This window comes from Ictidomys tridecemlineatus, chromosome 9 (genome assembly GCF_052094955.1).
Source record: "Ictidomys tridecemlineatus isolate mIctTri1 chromosome 9, mIctTri1.hap1, whole genome shotgun sequence".
NCBI lineage: Eukaryota > Metazoa > Chordata > Mammalia > Rodentia > Sciuridae > Ictidomys > Ictidomys tridecemlineatus.
This window is the reverse complement of record NC_135485.1, coordinates 126,845,786-126,873,301: the sequence shown is the minus strand read 5'-3', so window position 1 is coordinate 126,873,301 and position 27,516 is coordinate 126,845,786. Positions and strand designations below refer to the sequence as shown.

Sequence of the window (27,516 nt, the reverse complement as noted above, 5' to 3'; positions counted from 1 at the left end):
GTTTTGAGCCTCTGTACTGCCTCAGAGGCTGAGCTCTTAGCCACAATGACATGGACCTCAGCAGATCAGTGATTAGGATGCTTCTGAATCCTTGGCCAAGGTGAGCCGGCAGCATGCTGCAGGAGGTGAACCTGGTTTGTTTTGAAAGCAGTTACTCCTAGTTCTTCATACATTGTCTCAATGTGACTTGTGTTATTTTTGCCCAGCCCTGTATCTTCTGGGAGACCAGGATTATGCCAGATGCTTTGTAGCAACCCCGATCCTTATTTTGATTGTACCTTGGGAAGGTTGGGGTTTCTTTGTGATTATTTTCAAAAATAAAGGATAATACCTGCAAGAAGATTCTTAGAACTGGGGAGGAAGGAACTTACAGATCATCTGTTCTAGCAGTTTTTGAACTGCTATATAGGGAGATTGTCATTTCAAATGAAATTTTACAATATAAATATTGTAAAATACTCAACAAAAAGTAAATATATTAAACTATATTTTTTAAAGCTGTGACTATATTAAACAAAAAAGTTCCCTTATGGAGGGAGAGGCCCTGGGCCCCACCCTCTGGGTTTTCTTTGTCTTGTGGATTTGTAATTTATTTCTACTGAGACCCAGACCACCTTTCTGGGAACTCCTGGCCAGGGGACCTAGTCCAGTCCGTGTTTGAAGAGAGGCATGCTGAAGATCTGGTGTCTCGGTTGATCACTCGGGGTTATTTGGAGTCAAGGAATGAGACTCAGTTCAGGCCAAGGGAGTAGTTATATGTGGAGTCCTGAAATAGAAGGATGGGACCTGCGTGAGGTCCCCAGAGGCACCCAGCCTCACTGGAGCAGAGCCACAGAGAGTGGGAGAGAAGGTGAGGCTTGACAAGGGGCAAGGACCCGAGGTTGAAGCTTTCCAGCTTAATCGGTAAAGTTTTAAAAAGACAGCGAGTGGCATGTTTGTATTTCTCAAAGCTCACTCTGGCAAAGCAGAGAAAGGTTTGGAAATGCCAAGACTGGAGAACATTGGGTAAGTGGGTAAGATGAGAGGGTCATGGTTGGTGTGGCAGTGGGAACAGAAGCTGCAGGGTCTGTGCAAGGGTTAGAGATGAACTGGGTGCAGGACTGGAGAGGAAGGGTCCTGCCTTGAGCAACTTGATGGGATCACTTACTGACATGGAATAAAGCTTGGATTGAGGAGAAGGAAGATAATGAACTCAGATTTGGTGATGTTGAGTTAGCTTGCTGTGGGTCACTGAAAAGAAACCGGGTAGGGAACTGAGTGCAGTTCTTACTGCTACCCTAGTGTTTGACCTAGCCTTCACCTTCAATCTCCTGAAACTCATCTATTTTTTGACTTCTAGAACAGTGACATTGGGGTTCTCTTCACATTTCTTGGTCTTCTGCTTCAATTATTGCTCTTTAAACATTATTTTTCTATGGTTGTCTTTTCTTTCCCTATTTTACCTATCTTACCTATCTTATCTATCTATCCATCCATCCATCCATCCATTGATTCATCCCTTCTCATGGTTTTACCTCCTCAAATCTCTCTATTATCTGTAATTTTTTTTTCTGTGTTTTGAACTGCTTGTGGAATCTCTAGTTCCTTGTTTGGTCATCTCCAATTCTTCCCTTCTAAAAATTCTTGATAATTTCAGTATCATTTTAGAGGATCCTCTGCATGATGCCCAGACTCCTCTCCTTCAGTGACCTCGACCACTCTTCCCATAACCAATCCTTTGTTCTTAAATCTTGTTATGATAGTGACTACATTCTCTTTCCAGGCTTGATCACAAGCCTTTCTTTTTCTGACACCACCTTCTATCCTTCCCTGATTTCTTTTTTTCTAGTAAGTACCCTTAAATTCCCCAGTAAAGGCCTCGAGTGAACTGATCTTGCCATGACTTAGCCCTCATATCCCCAGACTCCTAACTAGTTTAATTCTTACAGCCAATCCCCAGTTGCTCCCTTTTCGGGGCCCCCGACTCCACTGTCCTTTCCTTCTAGGCTATACTTGTTGCACAGCCCCAACTTGAGTAGGTTCAGTTCCGTCTGTTCTTCTAAAGACACGTTCTACCGTGTTCACTGGGTCCCTTCCGATTCATGCCCACTGGCCTCAGGCCCTCAGTGCTACCCTGTGCATGTTTTCTTAGTTCCTTCATTCTCCTAGTGAACCAATGTTTCATTTTTCTTTCTCTGAGCGCCTGGCACTGCCTGCCTTTCCTGAAGACTATGTCCTATTTCTTTATGAAGAGAGAAGTGCTAAGGCGCCCTTTGCTGCTGTGTAACCCACCTCCACCATCAGTGCAGACATCCTGCCTACTGTTCCCTACTGTGTGAACTGCCCGTGCTCCTGAGGCCAAGCTTCTGTTCTGTTCTTCCCACTCCCTCTTCCCGTCCTCTTCCTGTTGCCCCATAGTATTTCTCAAGCACCTCTTGTTAACATTGGTTTGGCCTCCCATAACGTACAAAGTGCTGTTATTTCATCCATCTTTTTAAAAAATTATATTTATTTTTTAGTTGTAGTTGGACACAATACCTTTATTTTATTTATTTTTATGTGGTGCTGAGGATCAAACCCAGGGCCTTGCATGTGCGAGGCAAGCGCTCTGCCGCTGAGCCACAACCCCCAGCCCTATTTCGTCCATCTTTAAAAAAGCAAAACCTACTACCACCATCATTAATGAACTACCCCTGCCTTTCATGGGACTCATTTCTTTTCTTCTGTATGGAGCAGGAAGTATTCAAAAACCAATCATATCTGCAGCTCAACTTTTCTCCTTTTATCTTTTGAGCTCTCTCAAGTCAAGCCTCCACCTCTCCTGAGGTCAACCGTGGGCTCCATGTTGTTGTGTGCAACAGTGAATTCTCTCTCCGCGCTCATGCTCTTCCTGACAGCAATCTGGCACGGTCCATTGCATTCTCCTCCAGGATACATCATGTTACTTAGTTCAAGGATATTGCACTGTTTTTTCTCCCACTTAATGTCTTTTGCATTTTTTATATTACTTCACCAGGTCCTCATTTCCTAGACCTCTTGATGTTGGAGTTCTTTAGGGCTCTGTCCTTGGGACTCTTCTCTCCTTATGTTTCCTTATGATCTTGCCTCTCGTATTTTTTTAAGGCTATTTCAAGTTTATTTAATTTTGTAGATCTGCATGCAATCGATGAATCCTGGGTACCCTTTACCCAGTTTCCCCCAATGGTAACCTCTTGAAAAACTAGAGTATAACATCCTATTTAGGGTATTAATATTCTTACAGTGAAGACACAGAACATTTTCACTTACCCCAAGGGTCCCTCGAGTTGTTATTATATTTTTGTGGGTTTATTTTTTTAACTTTTTATTTTTTACTTTTTAAAAAAATATTGTTTTAGTTTTTGGGTCACTGTGACCAAAATACCAGAGTGGAGAAATTTGGAGGAAGGACAGTTTATCTTGGCTCCCTGTTTCAGAGTTTCAGTCCCCACTTGGCTAACTTCATAGCTCTGGGTCCAAAACAAGGCAGAAAAACATCATGGTGGAAGGGCATGTTGGAAAACAGTCCAGGATGTGGCCGCTAGGAAGCAGAGAGAACTCCAATCACCAAGGCAAAATATAACTCCCAAAGGCATACCCCAATAACCTACTTCCCTTAGACATACCTTCATTTACTGCCCAGTTAATCCATACCCAATGGACCAATCCACTGATTAGGTTATATGTCTCATAATCTAATCATTTCACATCTGAAAATGTTTTTCTTGCCCCACACATTAGCTTTTGAAGGTTACCTCATTCCTAAACCTTAACAATGAATGCATATTAGTTATACAAATCAATGGGGTTGACTGTGGCATTTCTGTGCATGCATATATCATGTTTTGATCATATCCTTTATCCTATCTCCCACTCTGATTTATCTCTCTCTTGCCCATCTTCCTGGTCCGCTTCCACTTTCCTACTAGTCCCTTCATTACTTTCAGGTCTTTTTTTATTTTTTAAATTCTAGATCCTACCTGTGAAAGAAAACATTTGATACTATCTTTCTGTGCCTTAGCCTCATTCACACAGTGATAACTCCAAAATTCATTATCTGTTCCCTGAACTCCAGGTTCTTATATCCAGCTGCTTACTCAGTCTTCCCCTGGGATGTTGAATAGGCATTTCAAACAGTAAATGAATTGGGGGACTTTGGTTTTTGTAAATTTTCCAAGGGGTTTTATTTTACTTTTTTGTGGTGCTGGAGAAGGAACCAGGGCCTCATGCACATTAGGCAAGTGCTCTACCACTGAGCTAAACCCCTAGACCCCAGAATTTTGGGGGGTGTACAAATTTAGCATTACATATGTGTATCATCAAAATAAGTATATGTATATACATATATATGTATACATATGCATATTGGCTAACTTTATAGCTCTGGGTCCAAAGCAAAATATGTTTCGTTATAAATCTATTTTAATTCGGTATATATGACAGCAGCATGCATTTTTGATTCATTGTACACAGTTGCAGCACAACTTTCATTTTTCTGATTGTACGTGATGTAGCATCGCACCGTATGTGCAGTTGTACATGTACCTAGGGTTATAATGTCCATCACATTCCACCACCTCTCCTGCCCCCATATCCCTTCTCCTCTTCTCCCTTCCCTTTGACCAATCAAAGTCCCCCACCCTCATTTTATGGATCAGTATCCACTTATCAGTACATTCGGCCTTTGGTTTTTGGGGATTGGCTTACTTCACTTAGCATGTTATTCTCCAACTCTATCCATTTACCTGCAGATGCAATAATTTTGTTCTCTCTTAATGCTGAGTAATATTCCCTTGTGTATACATTCCAGTTTCTTTATCCATTCATCTGTTGAAGGGCACCTAGTTTGCTTCCACAGTTTAGCTATTGTGAATTGAGCTGCTTTAAACATTGATGTGGCTGTGTCTCTGTAGTATGCTGTTTTTAAGTCCTTTGGGTATAGACCGAGGAGTGGGATTAAATGGTGGTTTCATTCCAAGTTTTCTAAGAAATCTCCATAGTGATTGCACCAATTTGCAGTCCTATCAGCAATATATGAAAATATATGCTTTTTGCTGGGCACAGTGATGCATGCCTGTAACCTCAGTGGCTTGGGAGGCTGAGTCAGGAGGACTGCAAGTTCAAAGCTAGCATCAGCAAAAGCAAGGTGCTATGCAACTAACTGAGACCCTGTCTCTAAATAAAATACAAAATAGGGCTGGGATGTGGCTCAGTGGTTGAGTGCCCCTGAGTTCAATTCCCTGGTATTCAAAACAAAACAAAAACAAGCTTTTTTGTCTAGTCTTTTCTAAAGCTCTAACTTGGAAAATTATTTGTAATGTTCATAGTACATCATATAAGAGTCTTAAGAATTAAGCTTTTAAAAATAGTTGCAGGTTATTGTTTTTAATTTTCATTTCTAAACAGGAACATATCTATTAGTGTTAGCTCTTACCAATGGATAGTATTTGCCAGGGGAAGAGGTTCCCTTTGTTGGTGGGCAGTAGCCACCCCCCCCCATCATCTGTGTTGCTCACTTGTGGAACAAAAACTAGTGGGATTGGGATGAGGGGGTGAATGTACATTGACGTCTTGAATTCTGGAGCTTGAAGGCATTAATTAGAAGTGTAAATGAGATAGTCTCTTACTTGTTTTCCTGGTTTCTGGCCATGTAGACTACTAGGAATTATAAGCAAGTTATTGTATATTAGATATGAATTCCATGGGAATAGAAAGCCTATCTCATGTTGCATTGCTGGGTACTATAGTACCAAATGTAATCCCTTATATATGGTGGGCATTCACCAAATTTGTACTGGATTAAATGTAATTGAAGTGTTGCTTAGAAGTCATAGAACTGGGATTAGATTAAGTCAAGCAACTGTCAGCTGCACTTTTTTCTATCGAATGGTACAGTGAATTCTAGTGTTTGCATTCTGCCTAAAGAAAAAAAAAATTCAACCCATTTGGGTGTGTGTGTATGTGTTGTAAATGGGTTTCTATGGAGTTCCTATTGGGATCCTATTGTGCAGCAATTTCGAAGTTGCTGACAAAGATTTAGTATAAATAGTGTCCTCTTGCCAAGTGTTAGTTTTTACTTTTTATTATAAGAAGAATAGTCAGGTAGCATTGTGATGGTAGGTGATACAAGCAAGTTGCAGAGTGGAGCCTGGACTCGATCTGATCTGTATAGATGTTAATCAAGAGCATTCACTTAATTGTGGCATTGTTCAGATCAGGTTTGGCTGCGAGTAACAGAAAAAGTCAACATTGTTTAATTAATGTCAGGATTTATTTTTTCACTTGTGTGGGAAGCTGGAGTTGGCCAGGTCAGGGTTGATGTAAGCTTTTTAGTGTCAGATCTTGGCTTCCTGTTGCACATGGTTCACCTTCCCGGGTACCTCAGGTTCAAGATGCCTGCTCCCATTTATCGTGGAGTGTCATCTTTTGCTGTAGGGATACTTTCCAGAGATTGCAGACACGACTTTTGTTCATATCACTGGCTTGAACAGAGTTTTACCTAGTTACATGGGAGGCTTTTAGTTCTTAGGTTAGAGAATCTGCTTTATTTCTAGCATCTATGTGCTGTTGTAATCCTTATGACTGAGACCAAAGGGGATCATGACTTGTAGGGAGCAGGGTGGAGACTAACTGGCCATCATTGCTTTTTATCAATTCTTAGGTGGATATGTGCTTCACGCTTTCCCCTCGGTTCACTAAAAGGTAACTGAATATTTGCTTAGCTAAAAGGCAGCATTTAAGAACACATGCTAAGGACACAGTAAAAAAAATGTAGATCACAAATTTACAGGATGGGAGAAAGTACTTGAAAATCGTGTTTGATAAGGGACTTATTTCCAAATATATAAAGAACTCAATTGAATAATAAAAAGACACATTAAAATTTTAAATGGGCAAAAGATGTGAAGTGGACCTTTCTCCAAAGAAAATATACAGTGGCAGATAAGCACTTTGAAGATGTTTAATATCAAAAAAGTAAAAAGCCAGCTGGTAACAAGTTTTGGCAAGGATCTGGAAAAATTATAACCCCCATACACTGAAGGCGGAAATTTAAAATGGCATACCTGCTTTGGAAAACAGGTTGGCAGTTCTTCAAAAAGTTAAACATAACTTCATTATTTGATTCAGAAATTCGACCACTAGATAGCTATATGAGAGAAGTGACAAGGTGTATCTATGCAAAAATGTGTACATGTGACCCTGGGGGTGTAGCTCAATGTTCGAGTGCTTGACTACCATGTGTGGCCCTGGGTTCAATCCCCAGTGCTACGAACAAAACAAAAACAAAAGCACACCAAAGCACATGTACACAAATGGTGGTAGATGCATTATTCTTAACCAAAACAACCCAAATGTCTGTATGCAAATTAATGGATAACTATGAAATATCCATATGATGAAAATGATTTAGCAATTAAAAAGTAGTATGTGCTATAACGTGATCATCCCTGAGGACATAAACATATTGATTCCAGGGGCTGGGGATGTGGCTCAAGTGGTAGCGCGCTCGCCTGGCGGCATGCGTGTGGCCTGGGTTTGATCCTCAGCACCACATACAAAGATGATGTGTCCACTGAAAACTAAAAAATAAATATTAAAAAATCCTCTCTCTCTCACACACACACACTCTCACTCTCTTTAAAAAAAAAACATTGATTCCATTTATATGAAATGTTTAGAACAGGCATATCTATTATAATAGACAGTAAATTGATGGCTTCTTGCATTGGGGGTTTGGAGAGGGTTGGGGAGCAATGGCTAATGAATATGGGTGTCTTCTTGGGGTGAAACAAGTATTCTGTAGTTGATTTTGGTGATGATTACACAAGTCTGTTAATACATGAAAAGCTGTTGAATCATACACTTTAAGTGAGTCAGTTTTGTGGTATGAATTATAAGTTAGTAAAGTTTTTTACAAAAACGAATACTGATACAAATAAATTCTTGTTATCACTAAAATAAGGGTCTTAAGTGACTATAAATATTCACCACTTAATGCCAACCACATTTCAAATACCATGGGCAGCATAAGTGATCATGTCCCTCATTTTAGGTTGGGGAAATATTTTGTAGTATCTTGTATACATGGTATCTTTGTGTATAGAAACATATAGTCATTCTGGCATGGCAAACTGTAAAGAGGGATACCTTCCCTGGAGGGTGATATTTCACACCCCAACAGTGGTGTTATGTAATGTGCCCTTCGCTTCTTTGGCATGCTTGCCACATGCCACGTTGAGCTGTGACCCCCACACATTTGCTTGATAAATAATTAACATTCTGTGAAGTTCTCCCACACATCACATGTAGGTTCTGCTTAAAGAAAATGCTTCCCATTTGCTCTCATTAATCTGACATTTAAAATATTACGTGTGGTGTGATTTTGCCTAGTTCTAGGGTGTCTCACTTGAAAGGCTGGCAAGATGCTTGCTTTGGTAATTTACCCATTTAGAGTCTCATGATGATGAGGGGGAGGGGAAGATACTCCTGTATCTGAAGTACTATGTGTTGTAGAGTGCTTTTGTGCCAATCATGTGCTTGGCATCTGTGTGGATGCTGTCCTGTTTCTCGCAGTAAAATAGTAATTTGAGAGCCTAGTGCTTCAGAAGCCCATGCAGTTACTGAGTAATCATGCAAGTGTTTATGTAACACATTAACTAGAAAAAATATGTATTTTATAGTGCATCTCATTGAGGCAACTAAACAATTGATTGTGTTTGGCCCTGAGCATGCAAGAATAAACCAGTAATTAAAAGGTGTGACTTTAGGGGAACTGCAGAGTAGGAGAGTTGATAAGCGAGTTGGTTCAGAAGTCCAAGGTGCCATGGGAGCAGAGAAGCATTAGCGAGTCCGGTGGCAAAGTGCTAGAGAAAGTGATTTTTAAATTCTCTTTTCAAGAACGATATTATGTCATATTCAGGAAAATGGATGGAACTGGGAGCATTGTTTATGTTAAACAAAATAAGCCAGCCTCAGAAAGCAAGGGTCATATGTTGTCTCTCATTTATGGTATCTAGTGTGTGTGGGGGGTAAGGTAGGGGAACCTCATGAAAATAGAAACGGGACCAGTAGAGTAGAGGAAGGGTACTGGAGGGGCAAAAGAGGAGATCCTGGGGAAACTGACCAAATTATGTCAAGTGCATAATGTATGGATATGTCACAACGAATTCTATTTTCTGTATTTGTAGTAGCACCATGAAAAGAAGGATAAAAAGAGGAGGGAAGAAAAAATCAACTTCATTTTGTTTTTTTTGTGCAGTGCTAGGAATTAGAGCCTGGGCCTCAGGCATGATCTGTACCACTTGCTGTATCCCAGGTCCCTAAACCGATTCCTGAAGATTAGGTAACAGATTAGGAACTTGGAGGAGGGCAGGCCCAGGACATAAGAATAACAGAAAATCTTGGGAAAACCAGTTGAGAGAATTTGTTGAATCAAAAGTTCTCCACTGTGGGTGACTTTCTCACAGTGGTGATGGGGGTGGACATTTGGCAGTATCTAGAGACATTTAACTCTGATAATTGTGTAGGGTTTGGAGGAGGGTAGGCAGCTGCTCCTGACACCCAGTGGCCAGAGGCCCACCATGCTGTTAAGTAGCCTACAACGCACTGGACAGCCCCCCATGACAAAGTGCCCTCTGGTCCAGCATCGAGTAGTGCCACTGCTGAGGAGTCCTACTTTGAAGCATTGGATGAGACAGAGATTACCCAAAATGTTTGTGGAATTGAATTTACAAATGTTTCATGTAAATATATGTATGAGGTGTATATTTGAATTTAAAAAGTGTATCAGTAGCTTGACTTGGGTATGGTGTAGCCAGTGAAGTAAAGCAAATGTGAAGGGCTCTTGGTAGCTCTATCCCTCTCAGAAATGGTGAGTCATATGCGAGGGCTTGGGTTCTATCCTGTACTGCCAAATAAATAAATAGATAAATAAAATAAAATTCTCAGATTCCAGCTTTGAGAGAATAGGTAAGGGAATTATTTTTAAAGACTTAAAATTGGTAAAACACAGAGTAGGTAGAGTTAGAATCATTTCCTGTATATAGGCTTTTGTGTTTTTCATAGTGTTGTGTTGAAAGCCTCATTTTGAATTGGTTCTGATTTAAATGGAAATCCAAATTGACATTGATATGAATTTATTTTTCAAAAGTGTGCTGAAGACCACTTCATTGTGGATTATTTGTATTTTTGTGAATAAAACTGGAATAAATCATTAGTGCAAGTGTTTTGTGGACACACATTCTCATGTGTCTTGGGTAAATACCTGAAGTAGGATTTGCTGGGTTGATAGTATATGTATATTTGACATTTTAGGAAATCAGTTTTCCAAAGTAGTTGTACTTTGCCTTCAAATACCACTGTTTGATTATGTTAATATTCTTTTTTCATTTAAGCCAATCATAACTAATGATGTTGAACACTTTTGCATGTGCAATTGGACATTTATGGTTTCTTTTGTGAAGTAGCTAGTCAAATCTTGTACCATTTAAAAAAAAATTGTGTTGATTGTCTTTTAGCTAATTCTAGGAATTCTTTAATTATTTGGTATATAAATCCTTCATCAGGTATATCAAATTGCAAATATTTGATCTATGGGTTGCTTATTTTCTTTTTAAATTACCTGTTTCTTAACAATGTCTTTTGATGAGAAAGAGGTCTTAATTTTGATGGAATTTATTAATTCAAAACAATTTGCTAGAGTATACTCCAAGGTTTTGAAGAATATTTCCCATGTTGTCTAACAAAAGAAGTAATGACTTACAAAGACTTTTTTGAGGGAGTTGTTCTGTATGAGGATTAAGATTTGTTTTCCTGTATAGATATCCAGTATTTCCAGTCCCACTTATTGATAGACTTTAATCGTCAAAAATAATTTGGCTATATAAGTGTATGTTTATTTCTAAATAATCTAGTTTTCTTTGCCTATCTTTTTTGCCAATTCCACACTATCATGATTATTGTGGCTTTTGGTATAAGTTCTCTGTTGTTTTTAAAATTGTTATTGTAGATCTTTTATGTATGTTCCCATGTAAAATTTAGAATTATTTCATTCCTGTAAAAAAAAACAATACAGAAAACAGAAACCAAAAAGCCCTAAACTGACAATTCAGTATTATAAGTATAAAGCTGTAGGGATCCTGAGCATGGTGTTCCATTGGGTCAGAGCTTTAGTTTTTCTCAGAACTGTCTTAGAATTTTCAGCATAGATGTTATGGGCCTTGTTTGTAAATTTTCCTATTTTTTTTTTGTTTCCAGATATCAATTTTAAAAGACGCTTGTTGAACATTTAATTTTCCAGCTGATCACTGTTAACATATAGAATGTAGTTGGCTTAATGTTGCTAAGTTCACTTATTAACTCTAGCAGTTTCTTTAGGATTTTTAAACATGCACAGTGATATCATATGTGAATAGACAGCTTTATTTCTTTCTTACACTGCCTAATTCCTCTCATAAAATATTGAGTAGAAGTGTTGATATGACAAATTTTGCCTTATTCTTGATCTTAGGGGAGAAGCACTCATTATTGCACCGTTGAACATGACATTAGTTCAAAATGGTTTGTAGATGCCTTTTTAATATCATGGAAATTTGTTTATTCCCAATTTAAATTGTGAATAGGTTTGAATTTTAATGGAATATTTTTCAATGGCTGTAGAAATGATCATTTATTTTTCCTTAATTTGTCAATGTAGTGAAGTATTTTTTTTTAATGGCGCATTATAATTATACATAACTGTGGTCTTTGTTATAATGTATTCATATGTCTACACAAATGGTATAATCTGATCATTTTCATTTCCCAGTACCTCCCCTTCCCCTTCCTGTCCTCCTCTTAATCCCCTTCTTCTATTCTACTGGTCTCCCTTCTTTTTTTTTTTTTTAATTTGTTCTAATTAGTTATACCTAGCACTGGAATGCATTTTGACACATTGTACACAAATGAAACACAACTTCTCATTCCTCTGTGGTGCAGAGTCACACCACCGGAAGTGTAATCATACACATATGTAGGGTAATAATGTCTGTCTGATTTTACTGTCCTTCCTGTCCCCACAGCCCCTCCCTTCCTCCCCCCTCTCCACTCCCCCTCTCCCTTCACTCCCCTCCCCTCACTCCCCTCCCCTCCCCCTCTCCCTTCACTCCCCTCCCCCTCTCTCTTCACTCCCCTCCCCTCACTCCCCTCCCCTCCCCTCTACATAATCTAAGGTTTCTTCATTCTTCCCTATGGGCCCCACCCCTGTATGAATCAGCATAAGCTTATCAGAGACAACATTCGACCTTTGGCTTTTTGGGATTAGTTTATTTCACTTAGCCTGATATTCTCTAGTTCCACCTGTTTGCCTGCAGATGCCATAATTTCATTCTTTAAGGCTGAATAATATTCCTTTGTGTATATGTACCACATTTTCTTTATCTATTCATCTGTTGAAGGGCATCTAGGTTGGTTCCATAGTTTAGCTATTGTGAATTAAACTGCTATGAACATTGATGTGGCTACATCACTGTAGTATGCTGATTTTAAGTCTTTTGGGTATAGACCAAAGAGTAGGATAGCTGGGTCAGATGATGGTTTCATTCCAAGTTTTCTGAGGTATTTCCATACTTCTTTCCAGAGTGGATGTACCAACTTGCAGTGCCACAGCAATGTATGACTGTACCTTTCCCCCACATCCTCATCAACACTTATTAATGTTTTGTTTTTTTTTTAAGAAAAAGGAAAAAGATTTATTGCTTTGCTAGCAAAGGAGAAACATAGGGGACTCCTGTACCAAAGGCTTGTATTCTTGATAATTGCCATTTTTGCTGGAGTGAGATGCCCTATACTTTAAAATTTTTATTAAAATTCCTGTTCTCTTTGTCTTTGTTACAGCTCTAAGACGAAAGCAGCTATGAGTGTGTGTGTGTGTGTGTGTGTGTGTGTGTGTGTGTGTGTTTACACATTCTCTACAAGATGTGGCTTGTAGCTTCCTGGATTTTGGTTCACTAGGACTTTTTTTTATTGTTTTTGCATTTTCAACTCCTTATATTTAAAGAATACTGATTTTTATAGATTTCTCCATCTTATAGTTACGAGGAGAGCAATTTTCTACATTCTGAGCAGAAACAGAAGTTCTCCAATGATTGAGTTCACTCTGATTGGAACATGTAATACTGCTTCTGACTGTCTTACGGTCCACTTGCCCAATTTGAAACATCTTTTTGGTGGACAGAAAAAAAGTCATAAAGACTTTCACTCTGAGTAAAATTGGGCAGATATCCTGATCACCTCTGGAAAATGATTCCTGGATTCTAGCACCACCCCCCCCAAGCCCTTATGAGAAACTGATTTCCTTTCCACTACCACATTTTTTTAATCTTTCAAAGTCTTCTGTTTGGCTTCATGATAACCTTTAGTACAAGACTTGTAACATGTTGGTTTGGTTTTTATCCTTTTCAGCATTCCTCTTAGAAAAACATCAGAGTTTTCCTGATTGTTACTGTCATAAGTTTTGGTAGCTACATTTTAGTTTTTTTCTCTTGTAACATCTTCTCTATTTATGATAATGTCTCATCATACTTGTGGATGGTTCTCTCTACTTGTATCTGTGTTTTTTCTGTATTTTAAACTCAGTGACCTATTAAGTGAAATACAAGGGAAACATACCATGCATGTGTGTTGACAGAATCGTAAAAATGCAGTTGGAACAAATAATGGATATGGGGTAAAATGTAGAATCTAGACAATAGCTGCTGAGACTACTTCTCATACCAGGGCCTAAGATAGTGCCCGGTATATATACTATGTTGTTGTTGTTACTATTTGATGAATGACTGAAAAGAGGTTGAGATGCTGATTTAAGAACAAGAAAATGGGGGCTGGGGCTGTAGCTCAGTGGTAGAGTACTCGTCTCTCATGTGTGAGACACTGGGTTTGATCCTCAGCCCCACATAAAAATAAAGATACCGTAGGTTCATCTACAACTACATATATATTTATATATATCTCCCACAAGAAAATGAGCCAGGTGTGATGGCACATGCCTGTAATCTCAGCTGCTTGGGAGGCTGAGGCAGGAGGATCATGGGTTCAAAGCCAGCCTCAGCAACTTAGTGAGGCCCTAAGCAACTCAGGGAGACCCTCTCTCTAAATAAAATACGAAAGAGGGTGAGGTGCTGGGGAGGTAGCTCAGTGGTTAAGCACCCTGGGTTCAGTCCCTAATACCAAATAAAACAAAACCCAAACAAATGAAACAAAAGAAAATGTTTATCATAACTGTTCCTTTCTGCAGATTTCAATCCTAACCTTAAACTCCGCAGATAACAAACTTGCTTGGCAGTTTGTTTTCACTTGGTTCATTTTTTTTCCTTCCTGAGACTTATGCTATTAGACCGTTGCCTCTGTATTCACCAAGAATCAGTTTTGATTTGCTGTGCATGGTGACTTAGTCAGAGCTAGTGCCTGGTGCATGGTAGTAGTTTGTTTGAAATGAGGTGTCAGATGAATCAGACAAGGCTATGTGCTTGGCCTAGCCAGTGCAACACAGCAGCAGGACTGGCTCCAGTAACCCCAAGTTAGACTTTTCCAATTCTAATCTAACTCTGGTGCAGTCACTGATTTTGTCATCCTGGCTTCTCCATGAAATCAAGATGTAATGGCTTTTTCTTATTTATATGCAATAATCCAACACGTGTTGTAAAATGTTCTGTTCTTTTTTTATCCTTATATTTGCCTTATTGTCTTATATTATCCATTAAATTTTATTAATAAAACATATCTTGTTTTAAGAGCTACAGCATTTTTATAGTACAGTTTAATAGAGACACTGTTTCAGGTTGAGCATCTTTGATCTGAAATACTCCAGCCACTTGTTGATGTTCATAGTTTCAAAATTTCTGTTTTTTTTTTTTTTTTTTTTTGTGGTTCTGGTGATGGAACCCAGGGTCTCCTGCATGTTAAGTGTGTGCTCTACCCCCTGCCCTTTTTCTAATTTCAGATTTTCAGATTAAGGATGCTGACCTGGTAAAGTCCATGAAAGTATTCTGAATATTCCCAAAAGACTACAGTTTTAGAAACAGTCAGGGTTCCAACCTGTAATACTTCAGTTTCGAGAGGATTCAATGCTTCCTAATGTCTCATTTTGCTTCATGATATCCTAGCAATTGATGATTTTAAAAAAGAAAAAAGAAACTTGAGAAATTTGAAATGACTAAGCCATGTTTGAATGCATGACGTGTTACTTTTCCCACGCTAATGTTTTAGAGATAGGGTTCAGTAAACAGGATGGAATGTGAGCGAGTGTTGTGGTCGGATGGAAACCCAGCCTTATGTAATACTAGTAGCTGACCCCTTTAATGCAAGCCATGTGTCGCAAGTGCTGGCGTTCTGAAGAATGTGTAGCATGATAAATTAGTTCTCAGAAGTGGAAGTGTTATGATATTGTTTGTCAAAATGTAAGCAAATAGGATTTTCTTCCCTTGTGAACGATCTATTTCTATGTTTGCTGCTGTAGTTCACGCAGCAGCTCAACTTTGAGTCACTGGGCTTGGAGGCAAGGCTTACAGTGATATTCACCTTTGAATGCCACTTTGGATTTATGCAGACAGAGTATGGCTCTTTGGCCTGAAATTTAACAATTAATCCCTACCCGTTGTGCTATCTATAAATTCTAGTTCATAACTCTTTAAACTCTGACATTCAAAACTTCTTTCTTATGTTCCGAGTTACTAGAACCAGTCACTTTTCCATCTGCCCAACATCTCTGTTTGCTGCTCTGTGTGTAACTGGGTTAAGAATATCAAACTACCTATCTGGAGCTGATACATCCCCTCACACATAGGGAAAGTTTTAGGAGAACACAGGTTTGAGAGTACAAAGAATTTCTTTAGGCCCATTGTCTGATACTATGAGTATAAAAATTTTAAGTCCTTTTTTGCTACTGTTTTTGTCTTTCAGTGAACACCTTTACTACTTTACCAGTTGATGTTATGTTGTAGTTGATCTAGCATTTATATTTTGTTTATTGATTCATTGGTACTGTGATTGAACCCAGAGGCTCTTAACCACTGAATCGCATCCCCAGTCCTTTTTATATTTTTATTTTGAGACAGGATCTCACTAAGGCTGAGTGGTCTTGCTAAGTTGCTGAGGTTGGCCTCAAATTTGTGACCCTCCTGCCTCAGCCTTCCGAGTCACTGAGATTACAGTCCAGTGCCACCACGCCTGGCACTATGCTTTATTGGAGTGACATCTTTCTTATTGATGCCTACAGCATGTAGAATCATTTCTGGAGTATTTTTCAAGCTCATCTTTTTTTTAATTTCTGTTATTTTATTTCTTTCTAGTTTTCTAATATATCTATGCAGTTACTCTTGACTATGTTCCATGAATTCTCTACCCAGTAGCCAGAGTGTTTGGGTGCAGTTTTAATATGGTCATGCTTCCCTACTAAAAACCTTTAGTGGCCCTTAGGACAAACCAAATCCTTAGCTATAGCCAAGGAGGCTCTGTGTGGCCGGACCTAGTTGCCTTTTGACCTTTCCATTCTCCATCTGTTTTATAGTTCTAGTGAGGAGGCTGGCTGTAGAGATTTCCTGTTTACCCCCTGCTCCCATGCTACATAGCCTCCCCTATAATCGGCACCCCGTCCACATCAGTTCATTCGTTACAGTTGATGAGCCTGCTTTGACACATCATGATCACACAAAGTCCATAATTTACATGAGGGGTCACTCTTAGGGTTGTACATTCTATGGGTTTGAAAAAATGTGTGATTACATGTATCTATTGCTGTAATGTCATATGGAGTGTTTGTTCTGAAAATCCTCTGTGCTCTGTTCTCCTCTCCCACCCAGCCTTTGGCAACCACTGACCTTTTTACTACCTATGTTTCTGTGTTTTCCAGAATTGTCGTACTATTGGACTCATACAGCCATTTCAGACTGCCTTCTTTCACATGAGGTCACTTCATGGCTTTTCATGGTGTGATAGTGAATTTCTTTTTAGCATCGATTAATGTTCTATTGTCTGGATCTACTATAGTTTATTGACCTACTGAAGGACATCTTGGTTGCTTTCAAGTTTTAGCAATTATATATAAAACTGTGAGAAGCATCCTTGTGCAGGTTTTTGTGGGAACATAGTTCTCAATGACTTTGGTAAATACTCTACCAAAGAATATGATTTCTGGTTCCTATGATAGGAGTAGGTTTATTGTTATAAGAAACTACCAGACTCTTTCAAAGCATAAGTATCATTTTGCATTCCTACCAGCCACAAATAATAGTTCCTGTTGTTCTGCATTTTCATCAGCATTTAATATTTTCACTTTTTAAAATTTTGGACTTTCTAATTGGTATGTAGTGATTATCTTATTTTAATTTTCATTTCCTTGATGACATGATGATGGGAAGCATTTTTCTTACACTTATTTATCACTGTATATAAACATGTATATATATACTGTATCACCCAATAACTCCATTTCTGGGAATATACTTGAAAGAATTTAGAGAAGCGACTTGAAAAGATATTTGAATTCCAGTTTGGCCAGCCATGGCGGGGCAGGGAGGGGGATACACACTTGTTAATCCAGCAGCTCAGGAGACTGAAGCAGGAAACTGTAAGTTCAAAGCCAGCCTCAGCAGCTTTAGCAAGATCCTGTCTCTAAGTAAAAATAGAAAAAACGGCTGGGGATGTGGTTCAGTAGTTAGATACCCCTGGGTTCAATCTCCGGTACCAAAAACAAACAAAAAGAAACTGCACCCATTTTTTACAGTAACATTATTCACAATAACCAAAATGTAGAAGTAGCCAAAGTGTTCCTAGATATGACACTGGAGAAATAAAATGTGTCATATACACACAATGGAATATTAGCCTTAAAAAGGGGCAAAAATTCTGATGCATGTTCCAATGCGATGAGTCTTAAAGATGCTAAGTGACAGAAGCCAGTTATGAAAAGACAAACACTTTATGATTCTACTTATGTGTGGTATCTAGAATAGTCTAAATCATGAAAATTGAAAGTAGAATGGTGGCCTCTAGGGGCCAAGAAGATGGGGAATGGGACGTGGTGTTTAGTGGCTGTACAGAGCTTCAGTTCTACAGGATGGAACATTCTGGAGGTGGATGGTGGCCACTGTTGCACAACAGTGTGAATGTATTTGCTACTTGTCTGTGTAAAAGGGTTAAGACAGAAAATTTTATATGCGAAAATAAAATTTTTTAAATTTTCAAGAGAAATTGATAAATGCAAGATGAAAAACATTTCTCAAGTTAGATGGTTTCACAGTAATGTGAATGTATTTAGTGCTTCTGACATTTTTTTAAATATAAATACACCAGAAACTTAAACTTCATAGTAAACTCTTAGGAAATTAGGAAGAGGGTTTTTTTTTGGTTTGTTTGTTTTTGTTTTTTGGGGTAGTGGGTATTGAACCCAGGGGCACTTAATCACTGAGCTACATTTCCAGCCCTTTTTTTGAATTTTATTTAGAGTCAGGGTCTTACTGAGTTGCTTAGGGCCTTTTTAAGTTGCTGAAGCTGGCTTTGAACTTGCAGTCCTCCTGCCTCAGTCTTCCCAGTCATTGAAATTATAGGCATGTGCCATTGTGCCCAGCTTTTTAAAAAAAATTTATTTTTAAATTCTTTTTAGATATATCTGACAGTAGAGTGTATTTTGACATATTGTACATAGATTACAACTTATTCTAATCAGAATCCCATTCTTGTGGTTTTTCATGATAGGGAATTATATTGGTTGTGTACTCATATATGAACACAGGAGCGTTATGTTGATTCATTCTACTGTCTTTAGGAAGTTTTGTCTTGTGCCCTCGGATAACCTGATTGTTCTTGGTGTCTTTCAGGCCTGGTGTTTCCTTGACCATGCAGGCGTTTTCAGAAGAGGAAAGGAAGCAGTGGTTGGAAGCTCTGGGTGGAAAAGAAGCTGTAAGAATAAACGGTGGTTTAGCTTCATTTCAAAACCTGTAGTTTGACTGGTGTTCATTTTTATGTTATTTTTGTTCTACAGTGTTTGTGGCAAGTTTCTTGCTGACACTGGTATTTGAATTCACTTTAGGAACATTCAGCCCTCTAGTAGTCTGGCATAGGGTGGCAGCAGCAAGCACAAGTCATTCAGTTTTATTTGACTTTTCTTGACTTCACCACTCTGACTGGCTTTGAGAAGTCATCAGAATGCTCCATTTCTTCTTTTTGGATCAGATAGTCTTCTGAGTGAGCATGATGCACGGTTGCAATTCATTTTGTTATTCACTGAGATAATACGAGGCAACATTAACTGCTGTCATTATTTTGCTTGATTTAATAATTTATGCTTTATTCTATTGATTTATACAGGATTCAGCATTATGTAGCCTTATTCATGATGCTTTGAGGAATAAAGGTAGTGATACAGATCTACAGTCACCCAGGTTCAGTCTGTTGCCACTTTCGTTCAAGCACTACTGCTATTTTGGCAGATTGCTGGCCTTTTGGAGTTGATAATTTGGCAGATCATGAATTGCACTGGGAAATTGGTGAGGACAGTTGTTCTGTGGAAACACCATAGATCAATTCCAATAAGCTCTGCAGAAAGCATTATGGCTCTGTGTAAACTGCCAAAGCAGGTACCAGGTGAATGTATTGGAAAGCATTTTCTATTTCCAAAGGGTTTAGGAAAAAAGGAAAGAGCATGATTTGAAAAGTGGAAGTGGGTCTATACAGTACAAGGAAATTTCAGCATAAGGCTTATAAAATGGGTTGAAGATGTCTTATTTCATGCTAACAGAGAGTCTAGGCAATGGGAGCAATAATGAACATGGCAATCTTGGTATGGATGTTAACTGTTCACCATGTTGATGATTACTGAGATCCAAAGCAAGTCATGCTAATCATCTTTAGTCAAGGCAGTATACTGGAGAGAGGCTGTATGTCCGCAGATTCAAGAAGTGCTTTGGAAAAGTGAGCTTGAATGACAGAAAGATTGTGTGGCTAAGTTGGTGAGAAGTCAGTCTTTCAAATGCAGTAAAACCTTGAACTTATATACTGTGTTGGGCAGTTAACAAAGGCAAATCTGCAGAAAGACGACATTCACCTCTGTATTTGTATGGGTAACACATAAGGTACTAAATGTTTATTTTTGCAGCTGCAATATGCCTCGCAAATAATGGACCAGCAGCACTCTTGGAGGCTGCTCCAAATTACCATCTTGCTATTTTGGATGTAATTTAAGTAAACACCAGATTTTAGAAATAGTGAAAAAATGAACTTGAACTTACTGGTTAGGATGCAGAAGATTTTTTTTGTCCACTTGTCACTCTAAGACTGAGAATTACAAATTTACATACAACTTCAGTAAGTTCATTAAGAACAGCAGCCCCTTTCTTATTTTTGCTCTTTTGGCACACTGTGAGAGATGTTCCTTTCTGTTTATCATTGCATCTGAGCTCATAATAATAACTTCAATACTAATGCTTTATCATTAACTGATAAAGCACCTCACTTTTTCTACATTCTCACAAGGAATACCAGATACGTGGTGTTCTCCCTACATGGACCAATTCTCTGACACCAGCTGGGTGTCTTAGAAATGAATTCAATTTTGACACTACCAACCCGGAGTTACTGGTAGATCCCACAAATTAAGGGCTTAGTCTCGCACATCTTTCTTGACTTGAAATAACAGGTATGAGTCTGGGCCACTTGGACTTCTGACCAACTGGTTGTAAATCGAGAATTCTCATGACCCCCTTCCTTGGGTTCAGTGATTGACTGGAGTGGCTAAACGATATTCAGGGTAAAACAGCGTATTTACTGGTGTATTATAAAAGATGCAACCCCAGAACAGCCTGGTGGAAGGGGTTGGGGTATGGTGGATCTGCAGAGCTTCCTTGACACTGTGGGAACACCATCCTCCCAACACCTTGATGTGTTCATTAAACTGGAAGTTTACCAGATCTTTTTTTTCAGAGTATTTACATAATCTCCACCTCATCCCCACCAATGAATGGGGACCAAAAGTCCCAGCTCTTTAATCACTTGGGATGTCCTGTCCAGTCCCATCCTGAGGCTATATCCAGGTGCTATCTCCTAGGTCACCTTATTTGTATAAACTCGGGTCCCATCAGAAAAGACTCCTTCTGAGTAACAGGACACTCCTATTAAGAAATCCCAAGGGTTCAGGATCTTTGTGCCACAAAGCGTGGATGAAGACCAAATCCATTTCATGTTATATCTCATTAGCCAATATCAAATTTATGAGTATGTATTTTTCCCATGGTCCTAAGCATGCCAGCTTGAGTCACGTTTACTCATTTGTTAAAAGTATTGTTTTCCCTTTCTCTTTTACTAGCTCTTCCACAGTTTTAATAGAGCCCTCCTCCCGAGACCCGAAGGAAGTAAGTGCAAATTTATAAAAGTGACTGTTTTTTTTCCCTTTTTCTCACATGAGTCAGTGTTCATTAGTGATGCCATTACTGTTGCTGGGGTGGGGGGTGGCTCTCTTTCTGCACCCTTTTTAGCTCATCTTCTGTCTAGCCTATACCCTCTGTCTTATCCACTGAGGCCAACTCAAAGTGTTCTGGACTGCTGGAGCCCTCTTTCATCTGAGAACTTTTCTATGAGTTTTTCTATCTATGGTTCTCTTGGGCATTTATTCTTATAGTCATAAACAATTGCGTAAGCATTTTAGGTGTGCATCCTCTAATCTGCTCTCTGAATTGCAAGATCATGTGATTAGGAGCTGTTTCTGAGGTCCATGTTTCCAATCCTCTTCACCTTACCTTCTATCAATGTAAAAACAGAGTAATGATTTTTAGTCTCCAAAGAGTAATGATATTTACTTGGGAACAGCAGCGTACCACATGAGAATGTGCACACCACAGTAACTTGTGGCTGATTTTGAGGAAGTGAAGGCAAGGAGAAATTTTTAAATGCCAAAACAGGAAGGATTAGATCAGATATTTTGAAGCAATAGTCCTTGATCACGAGGAGTGTGGTCCTTGTGGCACCAGCCTGAGGTTGAACAGACAGGTATGCTTGTAGAAGCACTTTTTGAATTAAGTTGCCGTGGCCTCTCTGCAAGCCTGTGGTTCTGGCACAGTCTTCTGTGACAGTTGCTGTCAGGCAGTTGTGCCTAAGAATTAACAACTTTTTTTTGGTTAGAGTGGACAGATGATTCAATTTTGATTTTGGCAATTTTGCATTTCTCTCACCCTTTAATATCATTTATCCTTACAGCCTCTGAGTGTGGGCTACAAAAATAGTCTACCATTATACCTCAGAAAATAGCAGCAACAAATGGACACTCAACACACTTAGGTACTTTAGGACAGGGGTCTTCATGTGCATGGTATGTGTTAGAGGAAAATGAAGTACTGCCTAACTCTGTTAAACATTGAGATAAGACAAGAATATCAGATGTCCTGGGCTTTTTATGAGTTTACTTTTGATATATTTGGAGAAATTAAGGTTACACTGATCAGACGTCTACAGTTTGGAGATTCTTATTCATAATAATCGTAATCAGTTGTGCCAGTGCTTGAAGAAGATACCTGCTCTGGCCTGGCACAGGGCTTTGACGGGGGACCCTAGGAAGCAGCCCACCCACTGAAGCCCTTCAACCCCTCTCCCCACATCCCTTCCTTTGTCTGCTTTCCCTCCTTCCGTCCCCTCTTCCCTTTTCCCTTCTTATTCTCCCTTTTCCTCTTTTCTTGTGTGTCCTTTTTTAACTTATTATAGAGAAGCTGAAACACATCTTGTGGTGGTGGTAGAGAAATATTTGCGTTTTTGTGAAACTCTGTGAATAGAAGGTTCCGGAACAGTAAACCATTGCTCAGTTTTCATCATTAACATTCTCCTCAAGCTTAGCCCCATGGGTTTCACGTTAAGTTTACATCCATAGATTGTTCTTGAATTCCTGCTGAGAGCGGGGGATCAGTGTTACACTTTCCTGGGTTCTAAATGCAGCGGCTCAGGGTGCCACTTTCCTTGATTTCATTTTTGAAACAAGAATTGGCTTTCATTAAGCTATACAAATATACCAGCTTAATCGTAGGCAAGCATCTATACTAGAAAAGATACAAAATTGTATTTTCAAAATAATCTGTTCTGCCACATGAACCATCTGTTTTTAGTCCATTATGAAAATAATAAAATATTATTTTAAAGGCTTGGAGAGTGGTATAAAATATCAATTTTTTAATTCAAGCTCATTTTCCAAATAGTATTTTTAAAAAGCTTCTCTTAAAATTTTGTTTCCTGTGTTTACAAAAAAAAAAAAAAAAGTAGTTTGCATCCCTCAACTCTCAAATAACTTAAGATACCTCATTTGTATAGGTTTTTTTCAACTAAGCTACTGTTAGAATTTTTGGCAAAATTCATCTTTTCTAGATAGCTTTCCTCATTTTGTTTTCAACTGTTTAAAAGAAGTTACATTATATTATGAGCTTTTTTTAAAAATAAATTGGTGATAGATGTCCTATTGTTCCAGCAAGTGATCTTCAAAATAGTTAAGATTTTCATTTATATATTTACACAGGAAATAAATGGCCTTTAGGTTTTTTAAAACAATGGAATGAAAATTGAATTCAATTAAATATTTTTCTATTTTTATAAGGAACAGAAATATGATAAATACTTGTGCCCTCAATATTTAAAAAACAAGTTTCTAATTTGTTATATATGACAGCAGAATGCATTACAATTCATATTGTACACATAGAGCACAATTTTTCATATCTCTGGTTGTATGCAAAGTATATTCACATCATTTGTGTCTTCATACATGTACTTAGGGTAATGATGTCCATGTCAGTCCATCCTCATTTCTACCCCCATACCCCCTTCCTTTCCCTCCCACCCCTTTGCCCTATATAGAGTTTGTCTTATTCTTCCCAAGCTCTCCCTCCCAACCCTACTATGAATCGGTCTCCTTATATCAGAGAAAGCATTTGGTTTGGGGGGATTTTCTAACTTATCTTAGCATTTTATTTTCCAACTCCATCCATTTACCTGCAAATGCTATGATTTTATTCTTTTATTGCTGAATAATATTCCATTGTGTAAATATACCACATTTTCTTTATCCATTCATCTACTGCTGCTATAAACATTGATGTGGCTGTGCCCTTGTAGTATGCTATTTTTAAGTCTTTATGTATAAACCGAGGAGAGGGATAGCTGGGTCAAATGGTGGTTCCATTCTGTTTTCCAAGGAGTCTCCATACTGCTTTCCATTTTGGCTGCACCATTTTGCAGTCCTACTAGCAATGTATGAATGTGCCTTTTCCCCCACATCCTTGCCAACACTTACTGTTGTTTGTATTCTTAATAGCTTGTGCCTTCAATATTTTATCACTTTCTTTCAGATGCACAGTTGGATAAGATGGGTTTCACAATTCTCAGAAAGTGCATCAGTGCTGTTGAAACACGAGGTAATGTGAATCATTTTACTCATGAAAGGCTATAGGTATGTAAAAATCTAAAAGTCCATTTAAAATATGCATTGCATGGTTGAGTGTTATTGCATGAAATGTCTTCATACAGAATGCTCATGCCAGATATCAGTTATTTATATGACATATTTAATTCATTCTTACATGTTGTTTATTCTAGTCCTGTTTTGGATGACCTAGTGGGATGAAGCAGTGTCTTCACATTTTTCTGTCAAAACAAGGTCTTTGATATGAGGCCAGACTGCTACCTGTAAAATTAGAGTGTCAGATAATAAATGAAGACGAGCTGTTTTATGTTTTGGAAATTTGCCCATCGATGATAACAACTCAAGGCACAGAAAGCGCCTTGCCCATACACTTACAGTGGTGATTCAGACTGATGGATCAGATTTTCATTTATTTCAAACTGTACTAAAGTTGAACTGACAAATTTGGTCATTTTCCTAGTGCTTTAAAAATTACTATAATTTTAATATTCCTCAGCATTCGTGTTTCTTTCCTGAGGTCCTTAAGTTAGATCCTTAATTGTATCATTTGCATGCTTATTAAATTTGATAAATTCTTTTCCCAAAGGGTATGTTTTATAGATACTTACTTCTGCCTGAACAAATAAAGATCTATCTAGAAGGCTTTCTTTCTGATTGGGAGATGTGGATTTGTGGAGTGTTATGTACAGTGAATGGAACAAATATATAAGAATCTGTGTGTAAATGTGTCATGAATATGCTCTTGTTTTTAACAGAAGAGTGGGCTTACACATTTTACGTGAGATTTTCCCATTTAAAAATTAAAAAAAAAAATGTCTTTCTTCCCAAATCTTTTGTTTGCAAGTCTTCCTATACTGAAACCTTTTGCTTTCAGTGGAGTGATAAAAATAGTCTAGAAGAATCCACAGTCTTATATTATTTAAAAAGTTGAGGAACATCATAGAATCTCTCAGCCTTTTATCATAAATTTTGAAATTTCTTCAGGAAATGTTGCTCTTAGTGATTTTCCCCAAATCAGCTCTCCTGGTTTTTATTTATTCTTTTTATGCTATGGGTAGTATTGTCTTGCTTTCGTCTATAAGGATGAGGCTAGTTTGTGTTCCTTAACAAGAAACCTCCCAGTCACCATGGCTTTAAACCACAAGACTTATTTTTCGCTCATCGGGCATTAGTTGAGGGCTTTGCTCATCACTCAGATCGCTGGGCTTACGGAGCAGCCATCCAAGTTCAAGGACCCTGCTTATTGCCAGAGAGAGGTAGTTCTGGAGGATTTTGCACCAGCAAGTGGATACTGTGGCCTGGAAGTGAGTTACAGTTGCTTACAACTAAAGGGTCAAAGGGTCTGGGAAGCACAACCCTACCATGAGCCTGGAAAACAGATTGAGAACTGAAGTATACTTCAATTGTTTCTAAATCTCTGTTCTGTCTACTATTACTGGATCAAGGATTATATGCAACCAACCTTTAATGTGTATCCCATTAATAAACATTAATGTCTGCCATGTACTTCTTGTGTCTACATACCTAATGATTAGAAGCATTTAATGAAATATGTTTGACAAGTTTTTTCTAATCATTGCTTTTAGTTTTTAAAGATTACTATCATTGGCTGAAAACTTGCATTTCATATGGTTAGGTTGAAGCAATTAACCTTTTACTTAATGTGCTTTTGAAAAAATGACATTTGATATTGTGTTGTTCGTTCTTGTGGTATTACTGAAACAGTTGCAAAGCATCAGCAAATGTCTAAAATTTAGTCCCCTAAGAAAAGAACAGTATTGTAACATACTAACATATCCTCGACAACATATATAACATATATGTGATATATAATTAATATAGCATACCCATATACACATACATATCTTGTCCTGTTTAGGTCTGTGTAGCAGTTATTTTAATTTGAGATGGCAACAAAGTTCATTGTTACATATCAGAATCAATGAATAGCTCATACTTCATTTATATGTTTGCTATGAAGTTATGGCATGTGGGAGTCACTTCCTTTGAACTTTCATCCATTTACCTAATATTTGTTAATAACATGTACTGTCCCCACCAGAAGGGAACTGTGCCATAGGCATACTGAGTTGAAGGACTTCCAAAAACAATTAGTTCCAAACTTTGCTGCACATTTATCAGTTGGTACTGTTAAAAATACTGGTGTCAGGCTCTCATCTCTAATCAGACTTAATTGCAATGAATGTGAATTGGGAAGTGAAGTTTTACAAAGCTCCCTAGGTAATTTCTTCCTTTGAAAAGCAAAGGTAATTCTAATATATAGTAGCAAAGTTTGGGAACCACTGTCCTGAAAATGTGGCTTGTGTATTGAGGAAATAGAACATACAATTATCATCCTGTTGAGAGTGTCCAATTACATGGAAAGCTTTTCTCTTGACTTCTTTTAAAAAATAACCCAACCTAAACTTGAGACAAAATAGAAACATTCTGAAGAGAATAGCACAATGTTCTTTTCTTTCCCTCAGTAACAGATTACCTATCATAGTTTAGTCCTAGTTCTAATCTGACTCCAGTCAGTTAACCAGTATTTATTGAGCAATCAGTCTTGCTCAGTGCCTTTGGGATACAAATTAAAGGTTGGTTCCATATAATCCTTGATCCAGTAATAGTAGACAGAATAGAGATTTAGAAACAATTGAAGTATACCAAGTGATAAGATAAAACTTACAAGTTTGCAAGATAAAGAGAATCTTGAGTGCACGTTAATGGGTTGAAAAAGACTGTTATTTGAGCAATGTGTTTAGGAATGGGCTTCCTTAGATTTAAAGGTCAGGCACATATTTTGGCATGTAGAGACACCCCCCACCACCCACCGCAAGGATATGGGTGCAGAGTATGCTCCTAAGACAAGCCAAATCTGATAAGAAAGGAAGCATAAAAGAACAGTAAAAGCAGGTATTTGTATTTAATTGTGGTAAGGGTGCTGGGAAACTAGGATTGGTAGCCATATGTGGGATGCCTAGAATACTGCTAAGGGCAGAGTGCTCCATGAGTGAGCCAGATGTAGTGTAGTGGCAGTAGTGTAGATAGCAGACAGTATCTCAGTGGTTTTGCTGAAGTTCTGCTAGTCATAT

The 27,516-nt window shown here is 38.3% G+C and overlaps 1 protein-coding gene across 3 annotated transcripts in view; it reads left to right on the top strand.

The window, feature by feature from the left end:
• The window catches only part of Arhgap10 (Rho GTPase activating protein 10), a 290,987-nt gene that overhangs the window by 124,506 nt on the left and 138,965 nt on the right, over positions 1-27,516 (top strand). For all 3 annotated transcript variants that reach the window (XR_005737333.2, XM_040293220.2, XM_005327533.5), the window contains exons 11-13: positions 18,849-18,930; positions 21,332-21,377; positions 24,348-24,413. Coding sequence is in view for 2 of the 3 variants with exons in the window: in XM_040293220.2 (XP_040149154.2) it covers positions 18,849-18,930; positions 21,332-21,377; positions 24,348-24,413 (194 nt within the window). In the remaining variant the exon portion in view is untranslated. The remainder of the gene's footprint in view (positions 1-18,848; positions 18,931-21,331; positions 21,378-24,347; positions 24,414-27,516) is intronic.